We start from the raw sequence: 26,845 nt of genomic DNA on the forward strand, positions 1-26,845 counted from the left end.
CAGACAAAGCTACTGTGATAACTTATGTCCAGGAATTTGTGTGGAAAGTGTTTTCATTTCCCTTCGTAAATACCTGAGAGTGGAATAGCTGAGTCACCTGGTAACTGCATATTTAACTTTATAAGAAACTACCAGACTGTTTCCAAAGTGTTTGTGCCATTTTACCTTTATATCAGCAGTATGTGAGAGTTCCACTAGTTCCACATATTACCAACATTTGGTATGGTCAGTTTTTAACTTTAGATAGTCTGTAAGTATAATGTTAGCTGTAGGTTTTTTAAATAGGTACCCTTTATCAGATTGAGAAAATTTCCTAATATTCCTAATTTGCTCAGAGTTTTTATCATGAATGGGTATAACATTTGTCTCATGCTTTTTATGCAGGTATTGAAAGATCTTATTATTGGCTTTCTCCCCTTATTAATTTGGTGAATTACATTGATTTTTGAGTATTAAGCCAGTCTTGCCTTCTTGGGATAAACCCTACTTGATTCTAATATAGTAGTCTTTTTATATATTTAAATTTTTTTTAAAAATTTATTATTTTTTGGCTGCATTGGGTCTTCATTGCTGTGCGTGGGCTTTCTCTAGTTGCGGCAGGCAGGGCCTACTCTTCGTCGTGGTGCGCGTGCTTCTCTTTGCGGTGGCTTCTCTTATTGCGGAGCATGGGCTCTAGGCACGGGCTTCAGTAGTTGTGGCACGCGGGCTCAGTAGTTGTGGCGCAGGGGCTTAGTTGCTCCATGGCATGTGGGATCTTCCCAGACCAGGGATCAAACCTGAGCCCCCTGCATTGGGAGCGTGAAGTCTTATCCACTGTGCCACCAGGGAAGTCCCGATTTTTGCCAGTTTTATGGGCAAAAAAATTGATTGTATTATTTTTATTTGTAATTTTTTGAAAACTAGTGAGGTTAAGTTTTTTCATGTTTCCTTTGTGAATTTCTTGTTTATGGGTTTTATCTCTCATCTGAGAGCTATTTGAATTTTCCTTATTAGTTGTCAGAGCTCTTTGTATAAAATAGCACCTCTTTTTATATGTATTACAAATGCTTGTCACAGTTTGCCATTTGCCTTTTATTTTTGTTTATGGCATCTTTTAATTAGAGGAGTTTTGTATCTTTACCCAGTCAAGTCTTTCTACCTATTTCTTTACGGTTTGTTTATGCTGATGTACTTAGAAAGACCTCTGTCACAAGAGTGTATAGAATAATTATCTATTCATTTTTCTTGTGTCTTTATGGTATTTCATTTAACTCTTTATAATTAATTTTGTTAACTTATAATTAATTTTATTTGTAGGGCATGAATTGTAGAGCAAAACATTTTTTTCCAAGTATTTGAATAATCCACCTTTTTTAACTTGATTAGAAATGCCCCAGATTATACTAATTGAATTTAATGAATAACAGAAGAATTCATGTCTTAATTATAAAGGTGGGCATAGAATTTACATAAATCTTTTTACTTAGGAAAGGTCCATTTCTTGTTTATTTTCTAAAGAAACTATATTAAATGGTAACAGAGTCCTGTAGTTACTTGAAGCTATTAGATATCAGCTGTCAGTTATAATGAACTGAGATTGCAACTTCAGTTTGTAGTTACTAGGATTTATAGTTGTTTTTGGCCGTATTATATGAAAAAAACTTTGTACCTTCATTTCTCATGAATGGACTTGGAGAAGTTGCATTTGGTTACATGGCTTGGTCCTGTTGAATTTGTTACTCAAACTGCTTTATCATGGCTTGCTGGAATATTTCTTCTACTGGCATCTCATGTTCCTAAACGAGACCCTTGGATCTGATGGGAATTTGTATGTCACTTTGCTAGAATAAAGATAACCACAATTTATTAAGCGTTTACTATGTGCTAAGGACTTTGCAAGCTTTCATTTGATCCTCTGTTAAGCCAGTGAGATAGACATTATTTATTATCTCCATTTTATAGATAAGGAAGCTGAGGCTCAGAGAGGTTAAGTAGAAGCTAGTAACTTCTAGAAGCTGGAAGCTAGTAAAGCTGGATTTTGAATCCAGATTTCTCTAATTCCAAAGCCTGGACTCTCACTACCATAGTATTTTGCCTCAGTATATTTTCTTGTTTTGGGAAGTAATTTTTTTGGGATGTGGGAGAAAAGCCTTTACAATGTTTCTTTTCTTCTTTTTACTGAGGTATAATGAAAGCTATTCTGATGATGATTCAAATATGGAAGATTACCCAGATCCACAGGTAAGTCAGATATTTAATGGACCAACTTTGATTTTTAAAAAATCATTATGAATCCTTCTTAGAAAAGATCAATAAGGAATAGAATAAGAGACTTTGAACATCTTCATCAGTAAATAATTGAATATTTCTGTGTACAGCCTTGATGAACCCTTGGATTGGCCATCCTTCCAGTATTTGTGTGTATAGCCTATTATATAGTGGACAGAAGGGAAGAGAATGGCCAGAAATATGGGCAGACAAGAAAAGGACGGACAATTAATAGTAAAAATGGAGGAAAGAATACCTTTTCTGCCAAAGAGCTGGCATTGCCAATAAATAGGCTTGGATTAAAGGGAAGTATGGGAATAATATGTGAAATTATTTATAATTTTCTTGTTTTCCATTGATAATTAAGCTTTTGAATTTATTAACTAAGTCATGATGATACTGTTATATTTGATCCAGTTTTGAATTGATATTTGATCCAACTCATTTTCATTATATTTCATTCTATTATATTTTTTAAAAACAACCATTCTTATTTGGTTTTATTTAACTGCTAATTATGAATTTGTACATTAACTTGGAGTGGAGGGGGTACATCTTTTTGAATAGTAAATGTTTGTGAATTATCCTATTGTAAACACCTGTATTTTCTGACTAGTTGTTTTGAGAAGAGGTGTTGAGAGGAAAAAGTAGAAAGCTTCTTAATATAGGTAATCAAACTTTCATGAGTACCTACTGAGTAATTTATGCTAAAATCATGTTTCTACAGTCAGCAAATCAGATGAACAGTTCCCTGCTCTCCTTATATCGGAAAGGAAATCCTGATTCTGTTTCAAGTACTCCTGACATGGAGCGAAGAGAAACCACGATTTCAACACCACGGATAACTTCCAAAACAGGCTCCATTCCTTTGAAGTCCCCTGCCAGAGGTTCTGAAGGAGGATGGTTTATTGACAAAATCCCGGGTGGGAAGAAAGACAGTTTTTTCTCAGACCTATCAGATGAGAAAAGTAATGATAAGAAGCCGATCTCTGAGATAGAGGTATTTTTCTAGTGGAATTTTAGCCCCACGTAGTTGGAGCACATTACATCCTTTTCATTGAACGTAATATCAGACAGATTCTTGTGTTTTGTAAAAGACTTAGGAACTTTGAGATACATGTAGAATTTGATCACTTCCCACTACCATCATCATTTTCATCCTAGTCCAAGCCTCTACTCTTTCTTTCCTTAACTACTGAAATAACCTTCCAACTGGAGTCTGCTTCCATTCTTGTTCCCCTAGTTTATTCTTCACACAGAGATAACTTTTTTACAAGTTAAGTCCGATCATTGTCATTCTTTTATTAAAAACTCTCCAGTGGCTTCATTCATTCTACGGTCAGAGATCTTGCAGTTGCCAGGAAAGCCCTGTATGATTTGGCTGCCCTGCTGCCCTCCTCCCCCACCTCCCAGCGTTGCTTCAGCCACAACTGGGCTGTTTGTAGAATATACCAACCAGGGGACTTCCCTGGTGGCGCAGTGGTTAAGAATCCGCCTGCCAGTGCAGGGGACACAGGTTCGAGCCCTGCTCCGGGAAGATCCCACATGCCACGGAGCAGCTAAGCCCGTGTCCCACACCTATTGAGCTTGTGCTCTAGAGCCCACAAGCCACAACTACTGAAGCCCGTGTGCCTAGAGCCTGTGCTCTGCAGCAAGAGAAGCCCACAACAAAGAGTAGCCCCCGCTTGCCACAGCTAGAGAAAGCCCGCGCACGGCGACAGAGACCCAACGCCGCCATAAATAAATAGATAAATTTATTTATTTATTTTTAAAAAAAGAAAGAATATACCAAACCTTCTCTCACTTGGGGCATTCATACTTGTACTTCTGTTTAGAACATCTTTCCTGAGATTCCTGTGGCTCACTCCATCATTTCTTCACATCTCTTTTCACATGTAATCTTTGCAGAAAGGCCTTCCCTGACATGTAAACTAGCACATCATTGGATACTCTGTTTCCTAACCCTGCTTTATTTCTTTTTTTTAAAGTACTTTAAAAATTACTTATTAGTCCCTTGAGGGATTAATGACATAAATGGATACACTATGAAAATGGACAAAATAAGTAGACACTTTTTTTAAATCTTTTTAAATTGAAATATACCATATATAAAGAAAAGTAAAGCTTGATGGATTATCACAAAGCTAGCATAATTGGACATAATTCTTTTTTTTTAAATTAATTTATTTATTTTGGCTGCACCAGGTCTTAGTTACAGTATGTGGGATCTTTAGTTGTGGCATGTGGACTTCTTAGTTGCGGCATGCAGACTCTTAGTTGTGGCATGTGTGCGGGATCTAGTTCCCCGACCAGGTATTGAACCCGGGCTCCCTGCACTGGGAGCGTGGAGTCTTACCCACTGGACCACCAGGGAAGTCCCCTGGACATCATTCCTACCTGATTCTTTTAATGCATGGCAAAGAGGGGGTTTAAGGTAATCTGTCCCCCGGTAGAGTGGCTGTCTGTGCTCTGGGGCTTGCTGTCCAGTGTGGGAGATATTAGCTACATGTGGCTGTTGAGCCTTTGAAATGCGGTTAGTGCAAATGAGGAACTGAGTTTTTAATTTAAATTTAAAAACTAATAGTTCAGTTATTAGAAAACTTCTAAGTATACTTAGAATAACTTCTACTTTTTCAGCTGTAAATTATATAAAATCTAAATACAAAGTATTTCCCATGAAAATTTAGTGTATGACTTGAGATGTGCAGTAAGCATGAAGTATCCATTGGACTTTGACGACTTACTACAATGTTTTACAAAAACAATGTAAAACATCTCAATTTTTATACTGACTATATGTTGAAATAATAATGTTTTGAATATATTTGGTTAAATAAAATAGATTATTAATTTCCCCCCAAAATTATTTTCCCTTGTTTCTCTTTTCCTTTTTTAAATGTAGCTACTAGAATATTTAAAATTACATATGTGGATGGTATTATATTTCTGTTGGATGATGCTGCTCTAAGTGGTTTTCAAGCACCAAGCCCTTTGATTTGGCAAAACCTCTCCCCTCCCCTTTTGAATTATTAGTGGGCCTTTTCCAAATCCATTTACTTTAGTCATTTGTCCCTAAAGAACATTATTATCGTTGGCAAGGTCAAGGGAAAAACTTGACCCTTAGATTGAATTATACTGTTTTATGGCTGTCAGAGCAGCTCTGTCATCATATTTAATTTAGTGATTGATGAGACATCAAATGAACACCAACTGTATAAAAGGCTCAGTGAGAAATAAAAGATGAACGTTAGTGTCTTAACTCCAACTCCAGAAGCACACAATTCAGTGACGGAGACATAGACAGGTGAGTTACTCAAATACAAGGCCGACTGTGGTAGGCTGTACTACAGTTGCAAATTTAGTGTTCTGAGTGTGAAGAAGAGATCAATTCTAATTAGAAGAATCAGGAAAGGAGGTTTTCAAATGTTAGGATATAAAATGAGAATTAAGGCTATGGAAAAGGACGTCCCCAGCAAAGATCAGCCTTAAGCAAATAGGTTGGGAATAGCTAACAGGTGAAAGTGCTAGGGCAGGAATGATTTTTTTAATAATGCCCATCTTTTAAAAAAATATATTGGCATTATAATTCCAAGCATGGCACATTTAAATTTCCTTCTCCCCCCCACCCCACCCCCAGAATTCAAAAGATTCTTCTCTTCTGGAGAGTAATAAAAAAAGAAAAGGCAGGCTAAACAGCAAAAGAGGCAAAAGGAAGAAAGAAGATCTTCAGGAAGTAGATGGAGAAATAGAGGCTGTCCTGCAAAAGAAAGGTGAGACGCCAGTCTTGTGGGTGGCGGCAGCTGTGTTTGCTCTGAGAGAGGCATCATGATTCCAAGCTATTTTGCATGGGGGACCTTCTGTGTGCAGAGACATCTACTAGAATTGTTTACTTAAAGATTATTCAGTATAGTTCTGATTTGCTACTGAATCACTAATCTTTTCACCTCCTTTTTTGTTTACCAGCTAAAGCCAGAGGGCTAGAATTGCAGATCTCCAAGGTGAAGTTTGAAGATGTTGGAGGCAATGATACGACATTAAAAGTTAGTTCAAATTCAGAATTTCTACCTTAGATGAATATGGCCAATCAGTTATTCAAACAAAGCCTTTCTCTTTTTATCTAATAGGAACTGAGTATAGAAAAGGGAGCCAGGAAGGTGAGAAGGGCAAGCCTGGCTGTACTCTGCAGGGTAGTGAGGGATAAAAGAAACATGTCTTCAGCTTTTTTCACCATTTTAATTATAGTGTACATAAGATACATGCTTTATAAGGAGTATTACTTTAACAGTTGTAAAAGTTACTATTTTTTGGTGTTTGTTTCAGTTACAATCTAGTTACTATTCATTGTATTTGCAAGGTAGATATTATTACAGCTTAGGAAATGGAAGCTCAGAGAGGGTATTGCTAAAGTCACAGGACAGGTACTAGAGCTGGGATTCAGTCTCAGGTGTAAGCCTAACGTCTGTTCTCTGTCTACTGTACTTTTCTGCTCCAAAGAATAGGTCCTTTCATTCCACATTGATCCTTTCTCTTTGGGGCTGTGAAGATCATCGTTCCTATTTATTCCCTAACAGGAGGTCTGCAAGATGCTCATACACATGCGTCACCCAGAGGTGTACCACCACCTGGGCGTCATACCCCCACGCGGAGTTCTTCTTCATGGACCACCTGGCTGTGGGAAGACGTTGCTTGCCCATGCAATTGCTGGGGTGAGGTTTGCTGACACTTGTTTGCTTTTGTAATTTTTGTTGTTACTCGTTTTTATTTTTTCTCTTTGGTCACCTTGAACCACACTTGGCATATTCTCAGGAGGACTGATCCTTTCTTCATTTTTTTACCTCTTTTCATGCAGCTATGTGTGAGATGCTGTTTTGACGTATCCAATTATTTATATGGCAGGGGTAGGGTGGGAAGCAAAATAATACAGCTGTAAACAACTCTTTTTTTAATCACATAGTTTACATTTTAGTCACTTCTCTTTCTCTTTAAGCCAGTGGTTCTCAAGAGCAGTAAAATAAGAAAACTGAAGATTGAATTGTCCATAGAACTAAATATTCAGAATTTCCATTCAGAGTCATGTTTTTATCCTTTTTAGTGTTAAAATATCTTTTCTAAAATGGTGATAATAGGTACTCACTTGGCAAAATAAAAAAGTCTTAATTTTAGTCCCATCAGATTTCTTGGAAACTGTGTTGGATGGTAAAATGCAAAATGTCCAAGTAACTTCAGTTTGAAGAATAGTATACTATGCCAATCATTAACAGATAGTGCTCTATGAAAGCAAATTATTTTTATAGGAGAACTTGATTGATTTGCCTCATTTATTCATTTATTGAATAAATCTTTTGTGTGACTGCTGCATGCCGGACATTGAAATATAGTGATAAGTAAAACAAACTCGGTTGTTATCTTTAAGGAGTTTTTCGATCAAATATGAGAGACAGACATTAAACAGTCTTTCACACAAATAAATGTTGCTCATGATTACAATTACAGTGAGTGAGTGGGAGACAGAAGTGCAGAATGCTATGTGGTATGTTGTTGGTATGTTGTCTTAAGCCAAGTTAAGAGTTAGGATCAAAGAGAATATCATTGAGGAAGTGAAATTTCAAGATAGCCAGAAGAATAGTAGGGTTTAGGCAGGGTTGCTGCCATTTGTATTGGTGGGACAGTGGTAGTTTCTCTTCCTTTAAGAACCTGCCTCCTCTGACTAGTAACTGGCTATTTCTGTGGGTTCAGGGAGGGAGAAACGCCGGTGGGGTGTGTGGGAGACCACTGTGTCACACCCCCCTGCTATTTCCTTTCCAGCAGATAAATAACAGATGAAGTTGTTTTGGCTCAGCTCTACGTGGGGGCAAACATATTTCTTAAGATTCAAGACCCTTTATTCAGAAGAGATAATAACAGTTTTATAGTGGTATCTACAGAGTAAAAACAAGTAGAAGGTATCCAGTCATAAAGAAGATGTGGCACATATATACAATGGAATATTACTCAGCCATAAAAAGAAACGAAATTGAGCTATTTGTAATGAGGTGGATAGACCTAGAGTCTGTCATACAGAGTGAAGTAAGTCAGAAAGAGAAAGACAAATACCGTATGCTAACACATATATATGGAATTTAAGAAAAAAAAATGTCATGAAGAACCTAGGGGTAAGACAGGAATAAAGACACAGACCTACTAGAGAATGGACTTGAGGATATGGGGAGGAGGAAGGGTAAGCTGTGACAAAGCGAGAGAGAGGCATGGACATATATACACTACCAAACATAAGGTAGATAGCCAGTGGGAAGCAGCCTCATAGCACAGGGAGATCATCTCGGTGCTTTGTGACCGCCTGGAGGGGTGGGATAGGAAGGGTGGGAGGGAGGGAGACGCAAGAGGGAAGAGATATGGGAACATATGTATATGTATAACTGATTCACTTTGTTATAAAGCAGAAACTAATGCACCATTGTAAAAAAAAAAAAGAATAAACCATTTCTCTATCATCAAAAAAAAAAAGGTATCCAGTCAAAGTGTTTGGATTAAATTTTAGATTTTTAGGTAATGTTTTTCATTGGACCAACACAAGATGAGGTTCCTCAGAAAATTGGTCATTTAAAAAATGTAATTTTGAGAGAGGGACTGAGTGAGGAAAAAGTAGGGAAGTGAAAATTTGACAATTTGGTCATTCTTTTATATATTTGTGCATAGGAACTTGACCTTCCAATATTGAAAGTAGCTGCTACAGAGATTGTATCTGGAGTATCTGGAGAATCGGAACAGAAGCTGAGAGAGCTATTTGAACAAGCTGTGGTGAGTCAGCTAATGGCTCTAATTTTAGGTGTTCAAATATAAGGCTACGTGGAAGGTCCTGTTTTCTCTAACGCTGGTATTTGTTAACCTGTTCACTGGCCATTCTTTTCTTTTTTTTTTTTTTCTTTTGCGGTACGCGGGCCTCTCACTGTTGTGGCCTCTCCCGTTGCGGAGCACAGGCTCCGGACGTGCAGGCTCAGCGGCCATGGCTCACGGGCCCAGCCACTCCACGGCACGTGGGACCTTCCCGGACCGGGGCACGAACCCGTGTCCCCTGCATCGGCAGGCGGACTCTCAACCACTGCACCACCAGGGAAGCCCACTGGCCATTCTTTTCTAAACATGGTAGTTTGTTACTCATGGTGGCTAAATGTTTAAAGTAGATTAACTGACATAGACTGTTGGATAAAAATAATCTGTTTAATCTGAAAATAACGTAATTGGTGAGAAGTTCTGGGCTGTCATACCCAATAGCGATATGCTGAAAGGAGATTATCTTTGTGATACTTTTTTCACTTTTACTTTCCTTAACATAGGTTTGACCGAACAACCTGTAAGCAGTGTGAACATTTTTAACATTTAAGGATTATCACATTATAAAAGCACCCATGGACATGCCAGGATAAACTCTTCTCTATTTGTATAATTGAAGCTGTGAAAAGAAAATTCTGTTACCAGAGAAATTACAGATTGGATTTTATTCTGATTATAATTCATGTTATCAAAATTTGGATGCTTAAGAACTTATGAGGAAGATGACATTTGTATCTCATGAAAGTTTTATCTTCAGTGTAGTGTTATGGTTAAATGTACTTTCAAGTCAGAAACATGGGTTCAGTTCCTTATGCCACCACATACTAATTGTGTAATCTTGGGCAAGAGATTTAACCACTCTAACCCTTAGTTTCCTTACTAATAAACTGTTAATAATACTACTTAAATCTCATGAGGTTGTTGATTGTATTAAATGAGAGGGTTCATATAAAATCTTTAATGTAGTGTTTAGCACACAGCAAAAGCCAAAAATGTTAGCTATGACATGCTCACTTGAGCAGTCACTAGTCATCACTGGTTGAAAACTAAAAAATAGCAAAAAGTTTAAATTTATGTTGTCATCATTTGCACCCTAATTATATAGGGCCTGGTGAACATGGCCAATGCATCTGAAATGCAAAGCTGGTGGGAAATTAGAAGAGAAAGTGTATTTTATCAGTACTTGAAAATGTTTTTTTAAATGGCAAGAATGTAGCAAAATTCGTTACCTAGTCCAAGCTAGTATTGTTTGCTGCCGTAGGCCAGTAAATGGGGAGACAAGTTGTTGAAGCAAGGAATAGAGACTTTATTTGGAAAGCCAGCCAACGAAGAAGAAGGCTTCTTTTATTCTAAAATGGGGAAGAGGTAAAGTCCTGGTTCTGGTCAGACCCCAGAAGGGATGTGTTGTTTTCCTTCCTGCAGTTATTCACACAGGTGAGCCTGGTCAGGATGTTTCCTGTGACTTAAACATAGACTGTCATTGGAAAAGCTGTGGATGCACAAGGAAGGTGCAGAGGAAGGGTGGGAAGGGTACTGTGCAGAGCAAAGCTAAATTCTTTCAGGTGTTACCTGTTTTCCAAAATGAGCTTGATTTGATTAATTGGCATACAGCTGGAAGACAAGTAATAACTTTCGTGTTTATGGTAAACACAATGATGAATGAGGATAAAAGAGACAAAAGGGCAAAATTAGGTTGTTAGTTGTGTGTTTGTGTCTCTCTCGAACCAGTACTGAGCTGGTACTATGCCTAACAGCAGATGCTCAGTAAATGTATGGTCTAGCTCCCCTCTTTCCTGGACCCCCTGTTTCCTAATGAAAGTCAGTACAATAAGGTATGTGTGAATCAGAGAACAAAAAGGTAAAATCAGATCAAATCGTTCTTTGTTGAAAACTACATGCTTGCTTTAGGCTAAATTCTGATGACCATCATTTATTCTTTTTTCCTTTTTTTCTCATTCAGTTTTCCAGAACATTGACAAATACTATTGCCCTTGCTTTCTGAGACCTTTGCTGTCTGTAACTTTACTCTTTTGTAACTGGGTAATGTGTCGAGCAGTCAGAGGTTCTCCTTTGCAAACATTATCATGAAGAGGATTGGAAAGAGAGGCAACTAGTGGCAGGCCAAATTTGTTTCCCTTTAAAATGCAGTGGTTCACACACTTTTTAGATATCTTAGCCAGGCTGACAGTCTGACTCTTAGCATAATCAGTGTCGCTCCTAACTAAATAACTAAGGATGAGCTGTGCTTTAGATTGTAAATCTACATCTTTTTATTTAAATTTCTCATTTTAACTGATTCTTAATCTGTTTGTTTTTTATTGTGTTAAAATATATTTAACATAAAACGTGCCATTTTAAACATTTTTACAGTTTGGTGGCATTAAGCACACTCATATTGTTATGTGACCATCACCCCCGTCCATCTCCAGAACTTTCCATCTTCCCAAGCTGAAACTCTGTACCCAGTAATCACTAACTTTTCATTTTCCCCTGCCCCTAGCCCCTGGCAACTGCTGTGCTACTTTCCACCTCTGTGATTTGACTATTCCAGGTAGTTGTTGCTTATATTGTATCTTAACTCTCTCTGAACTCTATCTAGTTTATGTTTAAAAAAAGACTGAAGGTGATTGTTGTCCACACTGAATGTATTGGAACTTTATCCTCCTTTCTTACTCAATGTAGTCTTCAAACTAAGCCTCTGGTAGTTTCAGTTGGGGATGATGAAAACAACGTAAACGTATTTAATGCCACTAAACCATACACTTAAAATGGTTAAGATGGTACCACAATAAAAAAAATAAAAGCAAAGCCTCTGGTGCTTCTTAAATTCCTCTTATAGCAGATTCTAGAGAAAAGCTTGGATGTTTTTATGTTGGTAGGAACATTCATGAAACGTTTGTAGTGAACTTAGTTTTTCTAGTTTAAAATTTATAAACTCATTATTTTTAAATTTCAGAACATAGCAAATGTGCCTAATTTACAAAAGAATTTCAGTAGTTTTATCATCACAGAACATGGATTGATGAGAAGACTATAACATGGATTGATAAGAAGACTATAAATGTGTTATCCTATATGTAGTCTCTTACTGTTCTCTTTTAATCCTTTCAGTTCTCCTAAGTCAGATAAAAATCAGAAGTAAATCACTGTGAACTGCCTTCTTTAGGGTTATTCTTTTGGTGAATGATCCTTGAACTTTAAGATTGAAAAAAATGTATATACTTAACCATGCTGCAGTACAGGGAATACATTTATGATTGTCTTTTTGTGATATTCTTATTTCTAGTCAAATGCACCATGTATCCTTTTTATTGATGAAATTGATGCTATTACCCCCAAAAGAGAAGTTGCTTCAAAAGATATGGAACGAAGAATTGTAGCCCAGCTCCTAACCTGCATGGACGGTCAGTTTGAAATAATGAATTCATTTTAAGAAAATGAATTTTCTTTTTTAGTGTAAGATGTGAAGATATGAAACATTCAAGTAGCATAAAAGAGTAAAAACAGAAATCTTTTTCTTTTCATAAAAGATTGCATCGTTAATTTTTGGAGTATATCTTACAGTTATTTTTAATGCATTTACACACATGTATAAATACAGTAACATTGTTTTGCTTTTTACAGTACTCTGATTGCACCATACACACTATTCTATAACCTGCTCTTTGTATCTTAATATTTCTTGGAAATGTTGCCACTTTAATGCATTTGTATCTACCTCTTTTTAATTGCTGCTTGGTATCCTTTAGGATAAATTTATCACATTGTAGTTAAATATTTCCATTTTGATGGATATTCAAGTTGTTTTGGTTTTTGCTTTACAAGTTGTAGGGAATATCCTTAAATGGTCCTTTTTGATACACATGTATTTTTCTAAGACGAAGCAATGGTTAAAGAGTGTACATTTAAAATTTTTATAGGAAATGGCAAATTGCCTTCCAAAAAGACTTTGCCATTTACATCTTTACTGGCGCCATACGAGAATCACTCTTTCTCCAGATCCTTCACAACATTGAATTGTTTTAATTTTTGCCAGTCTGAGGGATGAAAATTGGTATCTTTGTTGTAATTTGCATTTCCCTGATTACCATTGATGTAGATCATCTTTCCATACTTTTTTGGCTATTCATGTTATTTCCAAAGTCCCTTTTCTCATCCTTTCCCCATTGTTCTATTGAATTTTTTAAAAAATTTGAGTGAATATTATATTTTAGTATATTATGGAAACAAATCTTTTGTTAAATATACTGCAATTACTTCCTACCTGTAATTTGTTTTTCAATTTTGTTTAATGGTTTTCGGATACAAATTTGGAGGAAAGGACTCAGCACGAATAGAACTTTTGGAACTAAATCTTACCTACTGTGAAATAGCATGTTTTATGTACATAAGAAAATTTGAAGTAATACGTATTTTTCATTCCTTGGGATGCTAGGTTGTAGGTTGCTTATTCTGCTGTTTTATTTTTATGTAAAATTTTCTTGCCATGTTTTAAGGACTGTGTTCTTTTTTTAAAATATCTGCATCAATTCTTTTTTTTTAAATTAATTTAATCATTTATTTATTTTTGGCTGCATTGGATCTTCATTGCTGCATGCGGGCTTTCTCTAGTTGCGGCGAGTGGGGGCTACTCTTCGTTGTGGGGCGCGGGCTTCTCATTGCGGTGGCTTCTCTTGTTGTGGAGCACGGGTTCTAGGCAAGTGGGCTTTGGTAGTTGTGGCACGTGGGCTCAGTAGTTGTGGCTTGCAGGCTCTAGAGCGCAGGCTCAGTCGTTGTGGCGCACGGGCTTACTTGCTCCGCGGCATGTGGGATCTTCCTGGACCAGGACTCGAACCCTTGTCCCCTGCACTGGCAGGCGGGTTCTTAACCACTGCACCCCCAGGGAAGGCCCAGGACTGTGTTCTGAATTATCATTATTTTATTGAAGCTAATTTGTTATCAGTTATAAGATACACCATTATTTTATGTACCTCTGAGAAGGAAAATGGCAAAACACCAATCAAAGTATGACATAACACTTATCACATTGATAGTATAAGCATTCTGATTTCAGAGATATTAAAATGTGGAAAAATGAACAAGTACAGGAATTAAGCAGACTACTTATTACTAGAACATTACTGAAAGCCCTGTTAGTTGGGATTTTTGGTGTGTCTTTGTATGTGTTTTAAGTTTTCCCTTTATAAACCAAAGTAAGAAAAACAGTAAATAATTCAACTTACATAGTCATCCTTTTACTGAACTGAACTTGGATCCAGTTGCCCAATGCCCAGCAAAGCCAATTTACTGGCACTGGGTTGTGGTGAAGGAAAGTACAGTGTTTATTGCAGGGCAGCAAGCAAGGAGAGTAGGCAGCTAATGCTTAAAAGACCCGAAGTCCTGATGCTTTCAGGCAAGGTTTTTTAAAGGTGATATTAGGGGAGGGTCTCAGGGTACCTGATCAGCTCCTGAGCATTTTTCTGATTGGTTGGTGGAAAGGTAACAGGGTGATGTTTCGGGAATTTTAATCGCCAGCCAGTCTGGGGGCTCTGTGCTTGTGGTCAGCATGTAGTTACCATCCTCCACTGGGTAGAGGGTCTTAGTTTCTGTAGAACCACTGAAAGGTATGCGTCAGATTGTTATCTATATATCCCTTCTGGAGGAACTACAAGTCCTGTGACTCTGTTGTAATTGTTAGCTGCTTGGGTTCACTTTTTAGAACTCTGCAAAGGCCAAACAAGAAGCAGAGGACACAGAGGGGCTTGTACGCAGGAGGGCTCTGCAGAGTCCTGCTCGGTCTCAGTTCTCCCTTTTCTTTGATACTCCTTAATCCTGAGGGGAACAGGGGTGGGACAAGAAAGGGAATAAAGTTTTGCATAGAGATGTTAATCATAAACTCAGTGGAGGAACTCGGTTTTACGGGGACTTGTTTCTTTCTCTCTCCCCAAATAGCCTGTAACCATGTGGTCATTTTTTTCCCTACAGTTTGAGAATTTTGTAAAACCTTATTATTAAATCAGAGTTTATAAATCTGAAATTGTAAGAAGTTAACACTTTTAGGTAAATTAATATGAACAAGATAATTAAGGAGACCACTTAAAAAAAACTAATTTCACCTAATTTTAAAAACGTAAACTCAGACATAATTCTAATTATTAAGAGCTGCGCAGGATCTTAAAACATCATCATTTGTTTATGAGGAAACTGATGCACAGAGAGCCAAGGGCCAGATACACACAGTGAGTCATTAGCAAAGCACAGGCCAGAATCCAGATGTTTATTTATACATATGCAATTAATGAGCTACCACAAATGCTTTGTTTATGAGAGCTATTATCCCAGAAACACATTAACTAGTTTTTGGTTTTGTTTTTTTTACTCTGTGTAAAAACGAGTAAAACTTCACTTTTTTAATAATCAGAAATTCATACTTTTGACTAATGTAACTTCAATTTAAAATGATCAGATCCTCTAAAAGTGAGAAAAAGAATGGGATTTATCTTGTAGTAAGTGGCCAATCGTAGCTAGGGTCTGATTTTTATCTTTCTAGCTTTTGAAACAGCACTTGTGTTACTAAGTATTGACTTCCTGTGGAAGGATATTTTCATTACTGAAGATATAACAGATTTCCGTGATTGTTCTTGTTGAATTCTGTTATTAACCCTTGCTATGTTCAGAGCATATCACCAAGACTGTAGTGTCTGAGCAATGGGAACTAGAAAAAGGAAGCAGACTCCTACCCTTGGTCATTGTTTTAGCTGTGAGACGGAAAGCATCCCTGAATCAGCAGTGGAACGGCTTTGGCTCTATACCAGCATTAGTGCAGGGAGGGTTCAGCATAGGAACATCTTCCTGTGACTGCAAGTTTGTAGCCCGTGGTGCTATGTCAATTCTAAGGTGTCACCTCGTTTTCTGTAAAGTAGTTCTGCTTGTTCAGGGATCTCCTCTTGTAGTGTGAGTCTCTTTTTTAGCTGATTCCTTTTATTCAGTTTTCAAAAAGTATTAAAGAGCTTTTTGTGTCGCTCAAACGTATACCTTATGCCTCTTTTCTTTTCAATTCAAATTTATCCAAAGAGTAGTCACTGCCAATTAAATATGTTTCTATTTCAGTTCTATTCTGTAACCCCACCCCTAGTTGTCTCTCTGCCTCTACCATTCCACTGAAACAGGCATAGAAAACCCGTTGATGATCACCGTTGGCCACATCTTTTGGTTTGCTCTTAGCCCTCACCCCTCTGAACCCACTTCTTACAGTTGTTATCTGGGGGTAGCGATTGTACCTAGAGTAGTTCCTGGCACAGGGTGAGCACCCAGTGAGTGTTACTGGTGGTGGTTGAGAGCATTTGATACTGTGATCGCCTTGTCCTTGTTGTTGTTATCACACTTGGCTTGAGTAACACTCTCTGTCCTTCTGTTCTCTGACAACTCCCTACTGCTTTCCTTTACTTACTTGCCTCCTTTTCTCCATCCCTTAAAGAAAGATATCCCATAAGGATTTACACTTGATCTTCTTTTCTTCTTGCCCTCCCCACTTCCCAACTATCTCCTGTTCAGTGCATTGAAAAACTGTCAAATTACATCTCTAATCTTAATTTCTGGTAGGCTTGCAACCCATCTTCGCAGCTGCCTGTCAGATACTTGCAGGTGACTGTCCCACGTCCCCTCACACTCGGTGTGTCCGGAGTTCCACTGGCTTCCCCTGTGGCCCTTTCTGCATGTCTGACCTCCCTCCTGTATTTCATATTTAAGTTAACAGCATCCAAACTGAGTTGTCTTTGTCTCTTCCTTCTCTTCCGCCTTCACATTCAATCATTTGCTTAGTGCTTTTGATTCTATCTACAACTTGGACCTTAAACTGGGCTTTTCGTTTTCATCTCCTATGTTCCTCCCTTCGCTCATTTCTCACCTGATTATTGCATTCAAATCACAACAAACTTTTGCATTTATTCCTCTTTACTCGATTCAAAATTATTATTAGAGTTATCTTTCTAAAATACAAATCTTACCAGAGGAACCTTTCATGGCTTCCTGTTGGCAAAAGAATATACTCTAAATTCCTCACGACTTGGCTGATAGAGGACTTAGTTACCTGTGAGGGGATGTAACCTCAGACTCTCTGCTAGTCACCCCTGGTTCAGTTGAGAGAAATAATACTTGTGGAAAATACACTTTAGGCCCTGCATTCTGTCCATTAATAAAAATCTGTATCTGGATTAGGCCAGAGCAACTGGAGACTATATTGTATTCCCCGATCTCAGTGCCATGAGTCTGTTTTGAGATACATACTACTCTGTCTTGCCAAGACTCCCTATTGGTGGACCACTCACCTTGTCTTAACATGCCACACCTGTTTGTACCTCTGTGCTTTTCGCTCATTCCATTTCTTCCATGTAAAATTTCATTAACCTATGTTTCAACTTATCAATATCCTATTTACCCTTCAAGCCTTTTCTAGAATGTTACCTCCTCCCTAAGTTCTCCCTGATTCCTCAGTCTGAATTCATATCTTCCATCGTATCACTGTGGTGCTTTGTTTATGCTTACTGTGCTTCAAATAGATTGAGCTGCTTGAGGACAAAGTTTGTATTTTCCTTACATCTTTCCCATACTAGACATTTAGTGAATGTTAGTTTTATATACATATATATATATTGCTACCAGTGTGTAATACTCTCTCTCTAACCACGTAAATGACTTGTGTAAGCATTATTATCCTTAATGTCAAGTGTCTTGTTCACCACTCATCCTGTGTCTGGTTCTTACTAGATCTGAATGACATGGCCGCTACAGCTCGGGTCCTAGTCATCGGAGCTACTAACCGACCAGACTCCTTAGACCCTGCTTTGAGACGTGCAGGAAGGTTCGACCGAGAGATATGCCTAGGTATCCCAGATGAAGCATCCAGGGAAAGGTATACTCTTAGAGAATGAAGTTTATATGCCACTACATCATCTGAACTGAATGCTTTGAAAATGAGGGTTGAGAAATATGATGTAGCCTTTTCTTTCTCTCTCTCTTTATGTGTCAGTGAAATTGATTTGGAAAGGAAAAAGCCCACATTAAATTAATGCTTAAGAAAACAATTTACGCATTAATACGGCAGTTGTTTCAGGCTGCTTTTTTCAATAGTGATATTGGACTTATGTATCCATACTCATTTATCTGGTCTTATTAACAGTGTCTTGTGTTTTTTAGGTGGCCGATCAGCCTAGGGAGAGTGTCTAGAGCTATGGAATAGTGCTCACTGGTCCACATGCAGGCTAAATCTGAGTTTAACAAGTATTTTAACTTGTTGCACTAATCTGCCTAAGGTCACAGGTTCCCTGACAAATAATTAAATGGTAGCCAGAGAGTTGAAAGCTGTCTGTTTGCTCTAGGACCAACCTTTCCTAGTAATTGGGGTTGAATGTCCATAGAGCAAAGAAACATCCACCAATATCTCAGTAACAAAAATATCTCGGGAGGCACTGTTCAGGCAATGGAGTAAAGAAAATCTAGTAATGTGCTGAAGTACCGTATTTTTTTTTTTTTTTTTTTTTTAGCTGAGTTGGGTCTTCGTTGCTGCACGCGGACTTTTTCTAGTTGCGGTGAGCAGGGGCTACTCTCCATTGTGGTGCGCGGGCTTCTAATCGTGGTGGCGTCTCGGATTCTTAATCACTGTGCCACCAGGGAAGCCCTGAAATACCGTATTTACAATGACTTTTCGGCTTAAGTTAGACACTGAATTGCTGTACACGATTGCCAGTGGCTTTTAGAGAAAGTGGTATGTAGTGAAAGGATAGTTAAGGGGACAGTGGAGAAGGGAAGAGGTGAAGGACAGGAGACTTCATGAATGCAGGACATAAAAGTGATCAGAAGACACTTTGGACAGGAGAAAGCATTCGAAAGGAACAGGTCATCCTTACCTTCTTCCCAGTGATTAATGTGACTTCAACTTTTCATTCATTGACATTTTCTTCTTAAGCTGTTGTATTCAGTGTCATCTATAGGTATGCTCATTGCATTCTCACATATATAATCTTTAAATAGTTACTCAACCATTCAGGTTTCTTTACTAACATGTTTATACCCACAGCAAAATAATATTATTTAGTATTTAAGTTGTTTGTATTTATTCAGCAAACATGTATTGAGCATATAGTTTATGTATATACCACTGGGGTAGGCAATATGAGGAATATAAAAAATTGTAAGTCCTTGCTTTCAGGATGCTTACAGTACAGAAAGAGAAATAAGGCCTGTATCCTTTATCAAGCCTTTTTTTGATTAAGTGCCAAACTTAATGGTAGAGACGTAGACACAGTAGAGCCCATCATCCCTGCTAGATAAAATCCTTTGTCCATTGATCACTATTCCATCATCAACAAAGTTCTTAAAGGGCTTTCCTAGATAGCCATATTTTGAAAATTTTCAAGCCTATGGAAAAGTTGAAAAAATAATACAATAAATATCTGTCCTTTAGCTGAATTTACCACTTGTTAACATTTTACCATATTTACTTTCACTCTGTATATAAAAACGTCAGGGCTTCCCTGGTGGCGCAGTGGTTGAGAGTCCGCCTGCCGATGCAGGGGACACGGGTTTGTGACCCAGTCCGGGAGGATCCCACATGCCGCTGAGCCTGCGCGTCTGGCGCCTATGCTCCGCAACGGGAGAGGCCACAACAGTGAGAGGCCCGCATACTGCAAAAAGAAAACAAAAAAACACAAAATGTCATATATTTGTGTGTGTGTGTGTATATTTTATTTAATTTTTATTTTATTTATTTTTTTGTGTGGTACGCGGGCCTCTCACTGTTGTGGCCTAATTTTTTTTGCCAGCCCATTTGAAGGATAGTTGAAGACATCATGACACTTTAGCTGTAAATACTTCTCCTGTGTAACTATCATACCATTTTCCATACTAAAGCAATTTAACACTGACAATAGTATTATTTAATACACAATCTATTCTAATTTTCCCAGTTGCCCCAAAACTGTCCGTTGTACCTTTAATCTTCCATTTTGTTTAGCTTTTTTTTTTTTTTACCCTAGATTCAATAAAGAGCAAACCTGCTGTGTAGTTGGCATGTCCCTTTAATCTCCTTGAATCTGCCTTTTTGGGGGAGAGAATACTTTCATGACATTGACATTTTTGAATTGTCTAAATAAGTCTTTTGTAGATCACTCTACAACTTAAATTTATCTGATTGCTTTTTCACGATTAGATTCGGGTTAAATATTTTGAGCAAGAATGCTACATTTGCGGTGAGGTGTCTCAGAACATATCAGGAAGTTCGTAGTGTCAGTTTGTATCGTTGTTGATGTTAAGCTTGATCACTTGAAAGATTTGTCAGAGTTCTCTCCTCTAAAGGTACCTTTTCTTTTGTACTTAATAAATAAAATCCATGTTTCTGGTATCTACAGTTATTTATGATTGCCTTTTGTCGGTTTGTTCAAACTCCATTTTAGATTCAGGAAGTAAATTCTATAGGCATACATTGGTGTTTTATGTAGGCTGTAATCGTCTAGCTAAGTCTTAGACGGCTAGGGGAAGAATTTTCTGAGACTAAAGAGGGTTATTAAATGTTTACTATGTTTAAGGCCAATTGGGAAGAGCAAGGTCAAGCCTGAAAGAAGATAGCTCTTGAATATAATTATGAGGTAGAATTTTTTAAGGAAGAAGTTTTGTTTTTTTTTAAAAACTTTTTGTGGTAAAAAAGCACAGACTTTGCTATCTTAACCTTTTTTTTTTTTTTTTTTTTGCGGTACGCGGGCCTCTCACAGCTGTGGCCTCTCACAGCTGTGGCCCCTCCCGCTGCGGAGCATAGGCTCGGGACGCCCAGGCCCAGCAGCCATGGCTCACGGGCCCAGCCGCTCCGTGGCATGTGGGATCCTCCCAGACCAGGGCACGAACCTGCGCCCCCTGCATCGGCAGGCGGACTCTCAGCCACTGCGCCACCAGGGAAGCCCTTAACCATTTTTAAGAGTACAGTTCGGTAGTGTTACGTATACTCACATTGTAGTGAATCTCTAGAACTTTTTCTGTCTTACAAAACTGAAACTCCATACCCATTAAACACTAATTTCCCCTCCTAAGGAAGTGTATCTCTCTTTTTCTTTCTTTTTTTTAATAGTTTTAAAAAATTAATTAATTTATTTTGGCTGTGCTGGGTCTTTGTTGGGGCTCTCGGGCTCTTTGTTGCAGTGCACAGGCTTCTCTAGTTGCAGTGTACGGGCTCAGTAGTTATGGTGTGTGGGCTTAGTTCGCCGACCAGGAATCGAACCTGGGCCCGCTGCATTGGGAGCGCAGAATCTAAACCACTGGACCACCAGGGAAGTCCCGGAATAGTATTTCTGATTGAGTCTTTGACAAAGGCAGAATACAGTTTTCTTACTTTTATACTTTTGTCTAGCTCTGAAGGCAGAAGCAAACTAGTTATATTATTATATGCAGATGTTAATGAGTTAAATTCTAAGATGGGGAAATTATATAAATAGAATTAATATATTAATAGAATTACATCAGTGTTTATCAGTAATTCTTAGAAATAATAATTCTTAGGAAGTCATTAATTGAAGAAATATTTAAGCACCTGTTGTTTACCAAGGAGATACAATGGTTGGCACTTCAGTCACCACTTTAAATAATCAGAAGTGTGATGAGTACAAAAAGACAAAGACAGGGTCTTAGGGAGGATATATATATCAGGCAAAGCTAACATGGTCTGGAGGTTCTCTTTTTTTTTTAATTTAATTTAATTTAATGTTTTTTAAATTCATTTGTTTATTTGGCTGCACCTGGTCTTAGTTGTGGCATGCAGAATCTAGTTCCCTGACCAGGGATCAAACCCAGGCCCCCTGCATTGGGAGGGCGGAGTCTTAGCCACTTGACCACCAGCGAAGTCCCGGTCTGGCGGTTCTTAGGTTCTTAAAGGCGTCTCTGAGGAAGCTGAGATTCAAAGAATAAATAGCAATTAACTGATCACATGGTGAGAGTGATGAGAGTATTGCTAGGAATAGCATGTGTAAAGGCCCTAAGGTGACTGAGAGCTCAGTATGTCCAGGGAACCGGAAGAAGAATATGGCTATAGAAGTAGAGATAGGATGTGGAAAGGCTGCAGAGGTGTACAGAATCCAGCTCACAGATACCTTGGTAAGGGTTTTGGACTTACTCTGTAAGTGGTAGGAAGCAATTAAATTAAGCAGGACAGTGATAGAAACAGATTTTTGTTTTGAGAAGGTCGCTGTAGCTGCAGTGTGAATAAGGAATGACAGGAGAGCAAGACGGGTTGTGGTAGCCCAGTGAGGGAGCTGTTGTGATATCCAGAGGCAATGGTGGGTGGGCTTAAAGAGGTGGGAGTGCAAATCGAGATAACTGGAGACATTTAGGAAGTAGAATCAATAAGTTATGTTTATCAATAGAATATATGTGTGGAGAGGTGGGGGCTATGAACAAGAGGAAAATATTCCCAGATTTCTCGCTTAAGCACCTGATGGTTTTCAGGTGCTTAAGGGGTGGGAAATACTGGAGGATAAGCAGATTTTAGAAGAGGATTTAGGGATAGATGGAGTTTAGAGGCAATTGCAGGATGTCCAGGTAGAGATGTCAAGTTGGCAATTGGACAAATGAGTCTGGATCTCCACAGAAGCCAACATTTAGGAATCATCGATGTATTGATGGCAGTTGGAGTTAAGAAAGGAGATGAGATTGTCCAGAGAGAGTGTGAAGAGAACATGTCAGAGGTTCTGGGACAGGCCTGAAGAGGCTAACAGGCTCAGGATGTCGGAAGAGCAGCCAGAAGCATTGGGAAAATGAAGAGAAAGTTGTGTAATGGAAGCCAAGAGAAGTCTGTGTTTCCAGAGGGAGGAATGAGAGGTCCAGGGAGGGAGGGCTGAAAAAGTGTCTTTGAATTGAGCAGCCTAGAGGTCACCAGTGACCTTAACAAAAAGCTGTTTGAGTGGAATGGTAGAGGTAAACTCCAGGTTGGAATGGTTGAGGAGTAAAGGGAAACTGAAAAAGCGAGAGCAGCAGACTTCCACGGTTCACTCAGGAGAGTCTGCAGCGAGGGAGAAGGCAGAAGGTTGTGGTGGCTTCATGAGGTGGTAATGGGGTGTCTAGAGAGGACTTTTCTAAGGTGGGAGAAGCTTGAGTGGTGTCCTTACAGGTTGATGGGAAGGAGAAATGGGAGGAGCAGGGAGTCAGAGCTTATGTATCGGTGCTGGCCTTAGAACGAGGGTTAATTTGTTGACATGATAGTAAAGGGAGAAAGAATGGATATGCAGGCAAGAAGGATTATCAGTTTGGTACTAGAAAATTGAGGGCGTTGTCTCTATGAATTAAAAAGCGAGATCTTCAGATGAAAGTGAGGCTCATGATGGATAGGTTAGAGGTTTGAGGAGGATGAAGATCTGAAATTACTTCCTTGGCTAATTTGAGATGACCTGGCTGGGGTAACAGGATTCTCAGGTAGTGTTTAGGATTGGGGTATGGAATGGTACCAGTAGGGCTGGTTTAATGATTTTTTTTCCCATAGCAATGCTCAACGTTCTAGGTTCAGGCACGGAGAAAGCAGAGATTTAGAATTTAGATTAAGAAAGAAATAAAGAGACTATGGACTCTTAAATTGTAAAAATAGGACTATTTGATGAGGCGGTGGTGAATCCGAGAACCTACTGAGGTTTGAAAACAGGTGTGTGGGAGACTGAGCGAAGAGGAGATGCTGGAGCTAGTGATTTCAGAGGTGGGACAGATCCAGGTGCTGATAAGGTCCAGGGCATGACTGTCCATGAAGTGGAGAAGAGGGCAGAGGCAGGTGAGATGGGGGTGCAGAGGCCTTCAGTAGGTGCTGGAACTTTGAGTCATTGAAGGAAATTATCTGGGAATCCAAGCGCTGCCCGTATGTCCTGTGCTTTTTTCTAGATGTTTAACATTTCCCAGCTTTAGTTTATTTATCTGAAATACAGTAATAGTAATAATAACAAGACCTTACTTGATCTGTAAAATGATAATAATGCTTTAACTTGAAGGCTTCTCGTAAGAATTAAATCAGTGGACCTAGCATAACATTTGGCACATAGCAAGAAAAGAAGTTTTTGAGGTAGTTACTGGTATTTTTCTGAACTGTAAAAGCATTTTATTATGTAAAATGTGTACGCAGAAGGAGTCTAATATAATTGTTTCGGTTTCTATTCTTGCAAAACAAAGCACCCCCAAGTTTATTTTTATTGTTTCTCACCATTTCTGTGGATAAAGAATTCAGAGAGGCTCAGCCAGCTGGTTATGTCTCAGGGTCTCCTGTGGTTGCAGAGACTCTAGCTGGAGCTAGAACATATGGAGGATTGGGGCAGCAGGGCTGTGCTTGTCTGCCTACTTAGTTATCTGTATACCTATCATTTGATCTTGTCTGTTCCTTGCCTCCTGCCCCCCCAACCCCTTTCTCGTCTTGTCCGCTGAAGGCCTCTCACGTGGCACCCTTTACAGGGTAGTGTGGGCTTGCTCAGAGTCGGGCAGCCTCAGGGTGGAAGGGTTCTTCCATGGCAGGTTAGGGCTGCAGCATGAGGATTGCAGGAAACAGGCTGAAGTGACACTGCTGTTCATTTTATGTTATGTTATGTTATAGTTGTGCTGGGTCTTAGTTGCAGCTCGTGGGCTCCTTAGTTGCGGCTCACCGGTTCCTTAATCATGGCATGCAAACTCTTAGTTGCAGCATGCATGTGGGATCTAGTTCCCTGACCAGGGATGGAACCCGGGCCCCCTGCATTGGGAGCTTGGGCAGCACTGCTGTTCTTGACCTCAGGATTTGTAAAACATTACATCAAAGGGAGGAAAAAATAGCAGTCAAAACCAGCCACTCTTAACACACCCCAGCCCTGTCACCTGGGCGTGTGACTCTCCCCCAGGAGGCCGGGGGAGAGGCAGGTCCTGGGAGCAAGGATCTGCATCCTCCGGTCACCAGTCCACCCGGGGCCATGCTGGAGGGGGTGGCCTGGACTTGGACACTGAGGTCTAAGCTCTTTCTACAGCATATCTTCTAGCCTTGGAAGTGAGGTCACATAGCGTCAATTCCACTGTTCTCTGTTGGTTGATTGCTCACTGAGGTCAGCCCAGATTTGAGAAGAGGAGTCATACATAGCCCCACCTCCCACTGAGAGGAGGGTTGAGAATTTACAAACATGCTTTTTAGAACGGTCACAATAATGAAACCCCATGTTTTTATCACCCAGTTTCAATAATTATCAATATTTTCACAGTTTTATTTTATTTATCCCCCACTTTTTTTTTCTTGGAGTGTTTTAATGCAAATTCCAGGCATTATATCATTTCAGCTATAAATACGTCCATATCTAATGAATAAAGACTTTTTATTTAGCATTACACAATGCCTTTATATACCTAACAAATAATAATTTACCTGATATCCAAACGTGTTCATATATTTGTAGTATGTAGTTGTATTATGAAGTTTGGCTATATCCATATTTAGCATTTTCATTTCTCATCTTTATAAATATTGTTCCTATATGAGGATCACATTTCATTTATTCACCTTTGTAACTTTTCTGAAATTCATGATTGCCAAATTTTTTTCATTTGCTAGCCCTCTTACGATTTTTTCTGCACTGTTTCCTCCAAGTTTTTTTTTTTCTTTGTGTATGTATATGTGTGTATATGTGTTTGTTTGGGTCTGTATATTATACTGCACTGAGAAATGCTGTCTTTATAAAGTCATAATAACAGGACCTGGCATGTGGTAAGTCTTGACAGTTGAGAGCTGTTACTATTACTATTTCATGCTGGCAGCTTAAGAGTGAGGCTAATTGCATGTGTACGATACAGGCTACTTTGTTGAAGTGTGAGTGCCATTGTAAAGCAGTCATATGACCAGCTAAATTTTGAGCTAGCAAACTCCAAATATCTATTTCTGTAGATTCTTTTTGTTGAACCAATTCAGACTTTTCAGAAAAAGATCTTCAGACAACACCATGGGGCTGTCTGTCTAGCTGCTGGTCTTCTGACAGGGGCAGCGGCAGGGGCAGGGGCAGGAGGTTGAGCGACTGGACACAGACTTTGACCTTTTTTTCTGATGGAGTTGATCTTACTGTTGTCTACAAACCTGGGGCTTCCCTCTCCTGGTTCAGTTTCTCCAGAGGGTACATTGCTGGTCTCCTGCTGGTTGACAGGGTGGAGGGTATGTGGCGTCTTCAGACTTCTTATGCAGATTTTCAGATAATTTCTGTGTTTTGGCTCCCTGCTGTGGCCCTAATTTCTGTAGTTCAACACTTTGGTGCCTCTGGTTCATGGTCTTTGAGGTTCCACCAGACAAATATACTTCCTTCTCAATAGTGCACCTTTCTGCAAAACGTTAATTTTGACTTTGTGCCCTCTGCAGGGTCATTTACCATTCTCCACAAGTTTCTTCATAAATTTTGGTTCAAGATTACAGATAGTCAAGTATTTGTTAGTCTATACTGATAGAAATAAATGATTGAATAAATAAATGGGTGAGAATAGGCAAGTCTCTGATGCAAAAGAATTTCAAATAATTTATGTGGTTGCATTGCCCTTAAGGAGGTGGAGTATAGCTCCCTATTTCTTAAATGTGAGCCAGACGTAAGTGACTTACTTCCAGAGAGTGTAGTATGGAAAGGGAGGGAAGAGTAACTTCAAAGTGAAAACCCTTTCAAATACCGTCTCAAACCTGGTAGTCAAGGTTCACATCTACAACAATAAGTCGTGTTGACAGTATGTATCCTTGATAATGATATGATGAGAATGACACTTTACCTCTGTGGTCTTCTTCCCAAAA

At 38.9% G+C, this 26,845-nt stretch overlaps 1 protein-coding gene across 1 annotated transcript in view; it reads left to right on the plus strand.

Annotated features, from left to right (window-relative positions):
- NVL (nuclear VCP like) overlaps positions 1-26,845 on the plus strand; it is a 100,440-nt gene that overhangs the window by 7,330 nt on the left and 66,265 nt on the right. Inside the window, exons 5-12 of the mRNA XM_024753146.1 lie at positions 2,163-2,220; positions 2,975-3,247; positions 5,885-6,017; positions 6,211-6,287; positions 6,819-6,953; positions 8,944-9,045; positions 12,365-12,482; positions 17,824-17,968. Coding sequence (XP_024608914.1) covers positions 2,163-2,220; positions 2,975-3,247; positions 5,885-6,017; positions 6,211-6,287; positions 6,819-6,953; positions 8,944-9,045; positions 12,365-12,482; positions 17,824-17,968 — 1,041 coding nt within the window. The remainder of the gene's footprint in view (positions 1-2,162; positions 2,221-2,974; positions 3,248-5,884; positions 6,018-6,210; positions 6,288-6,818; positions 6,954-8,943; positions 9,046-12,364; positions 12,483-17,823; positions 17,969-26,845) is intronic.

Source organism: Neophocaena asiaeorientalis, unplaced genomic scaffold, assembly GCF_003031525.2.
Source record: "Neophocaena asiaeorientalis asiaeorientalis breed wild unplaced genomic scaffold, Neophocaena_asiaeorientalis_V1.1 scaffold634, whole genome shotgun sequence".
Taxonomy (NCBI): Eukaryota; Metazoa; Chordata; class Mammalia; order Artiodactyla; family Phocoenidae; genus Neophocaena; species Neophocaena asiaeorientalis.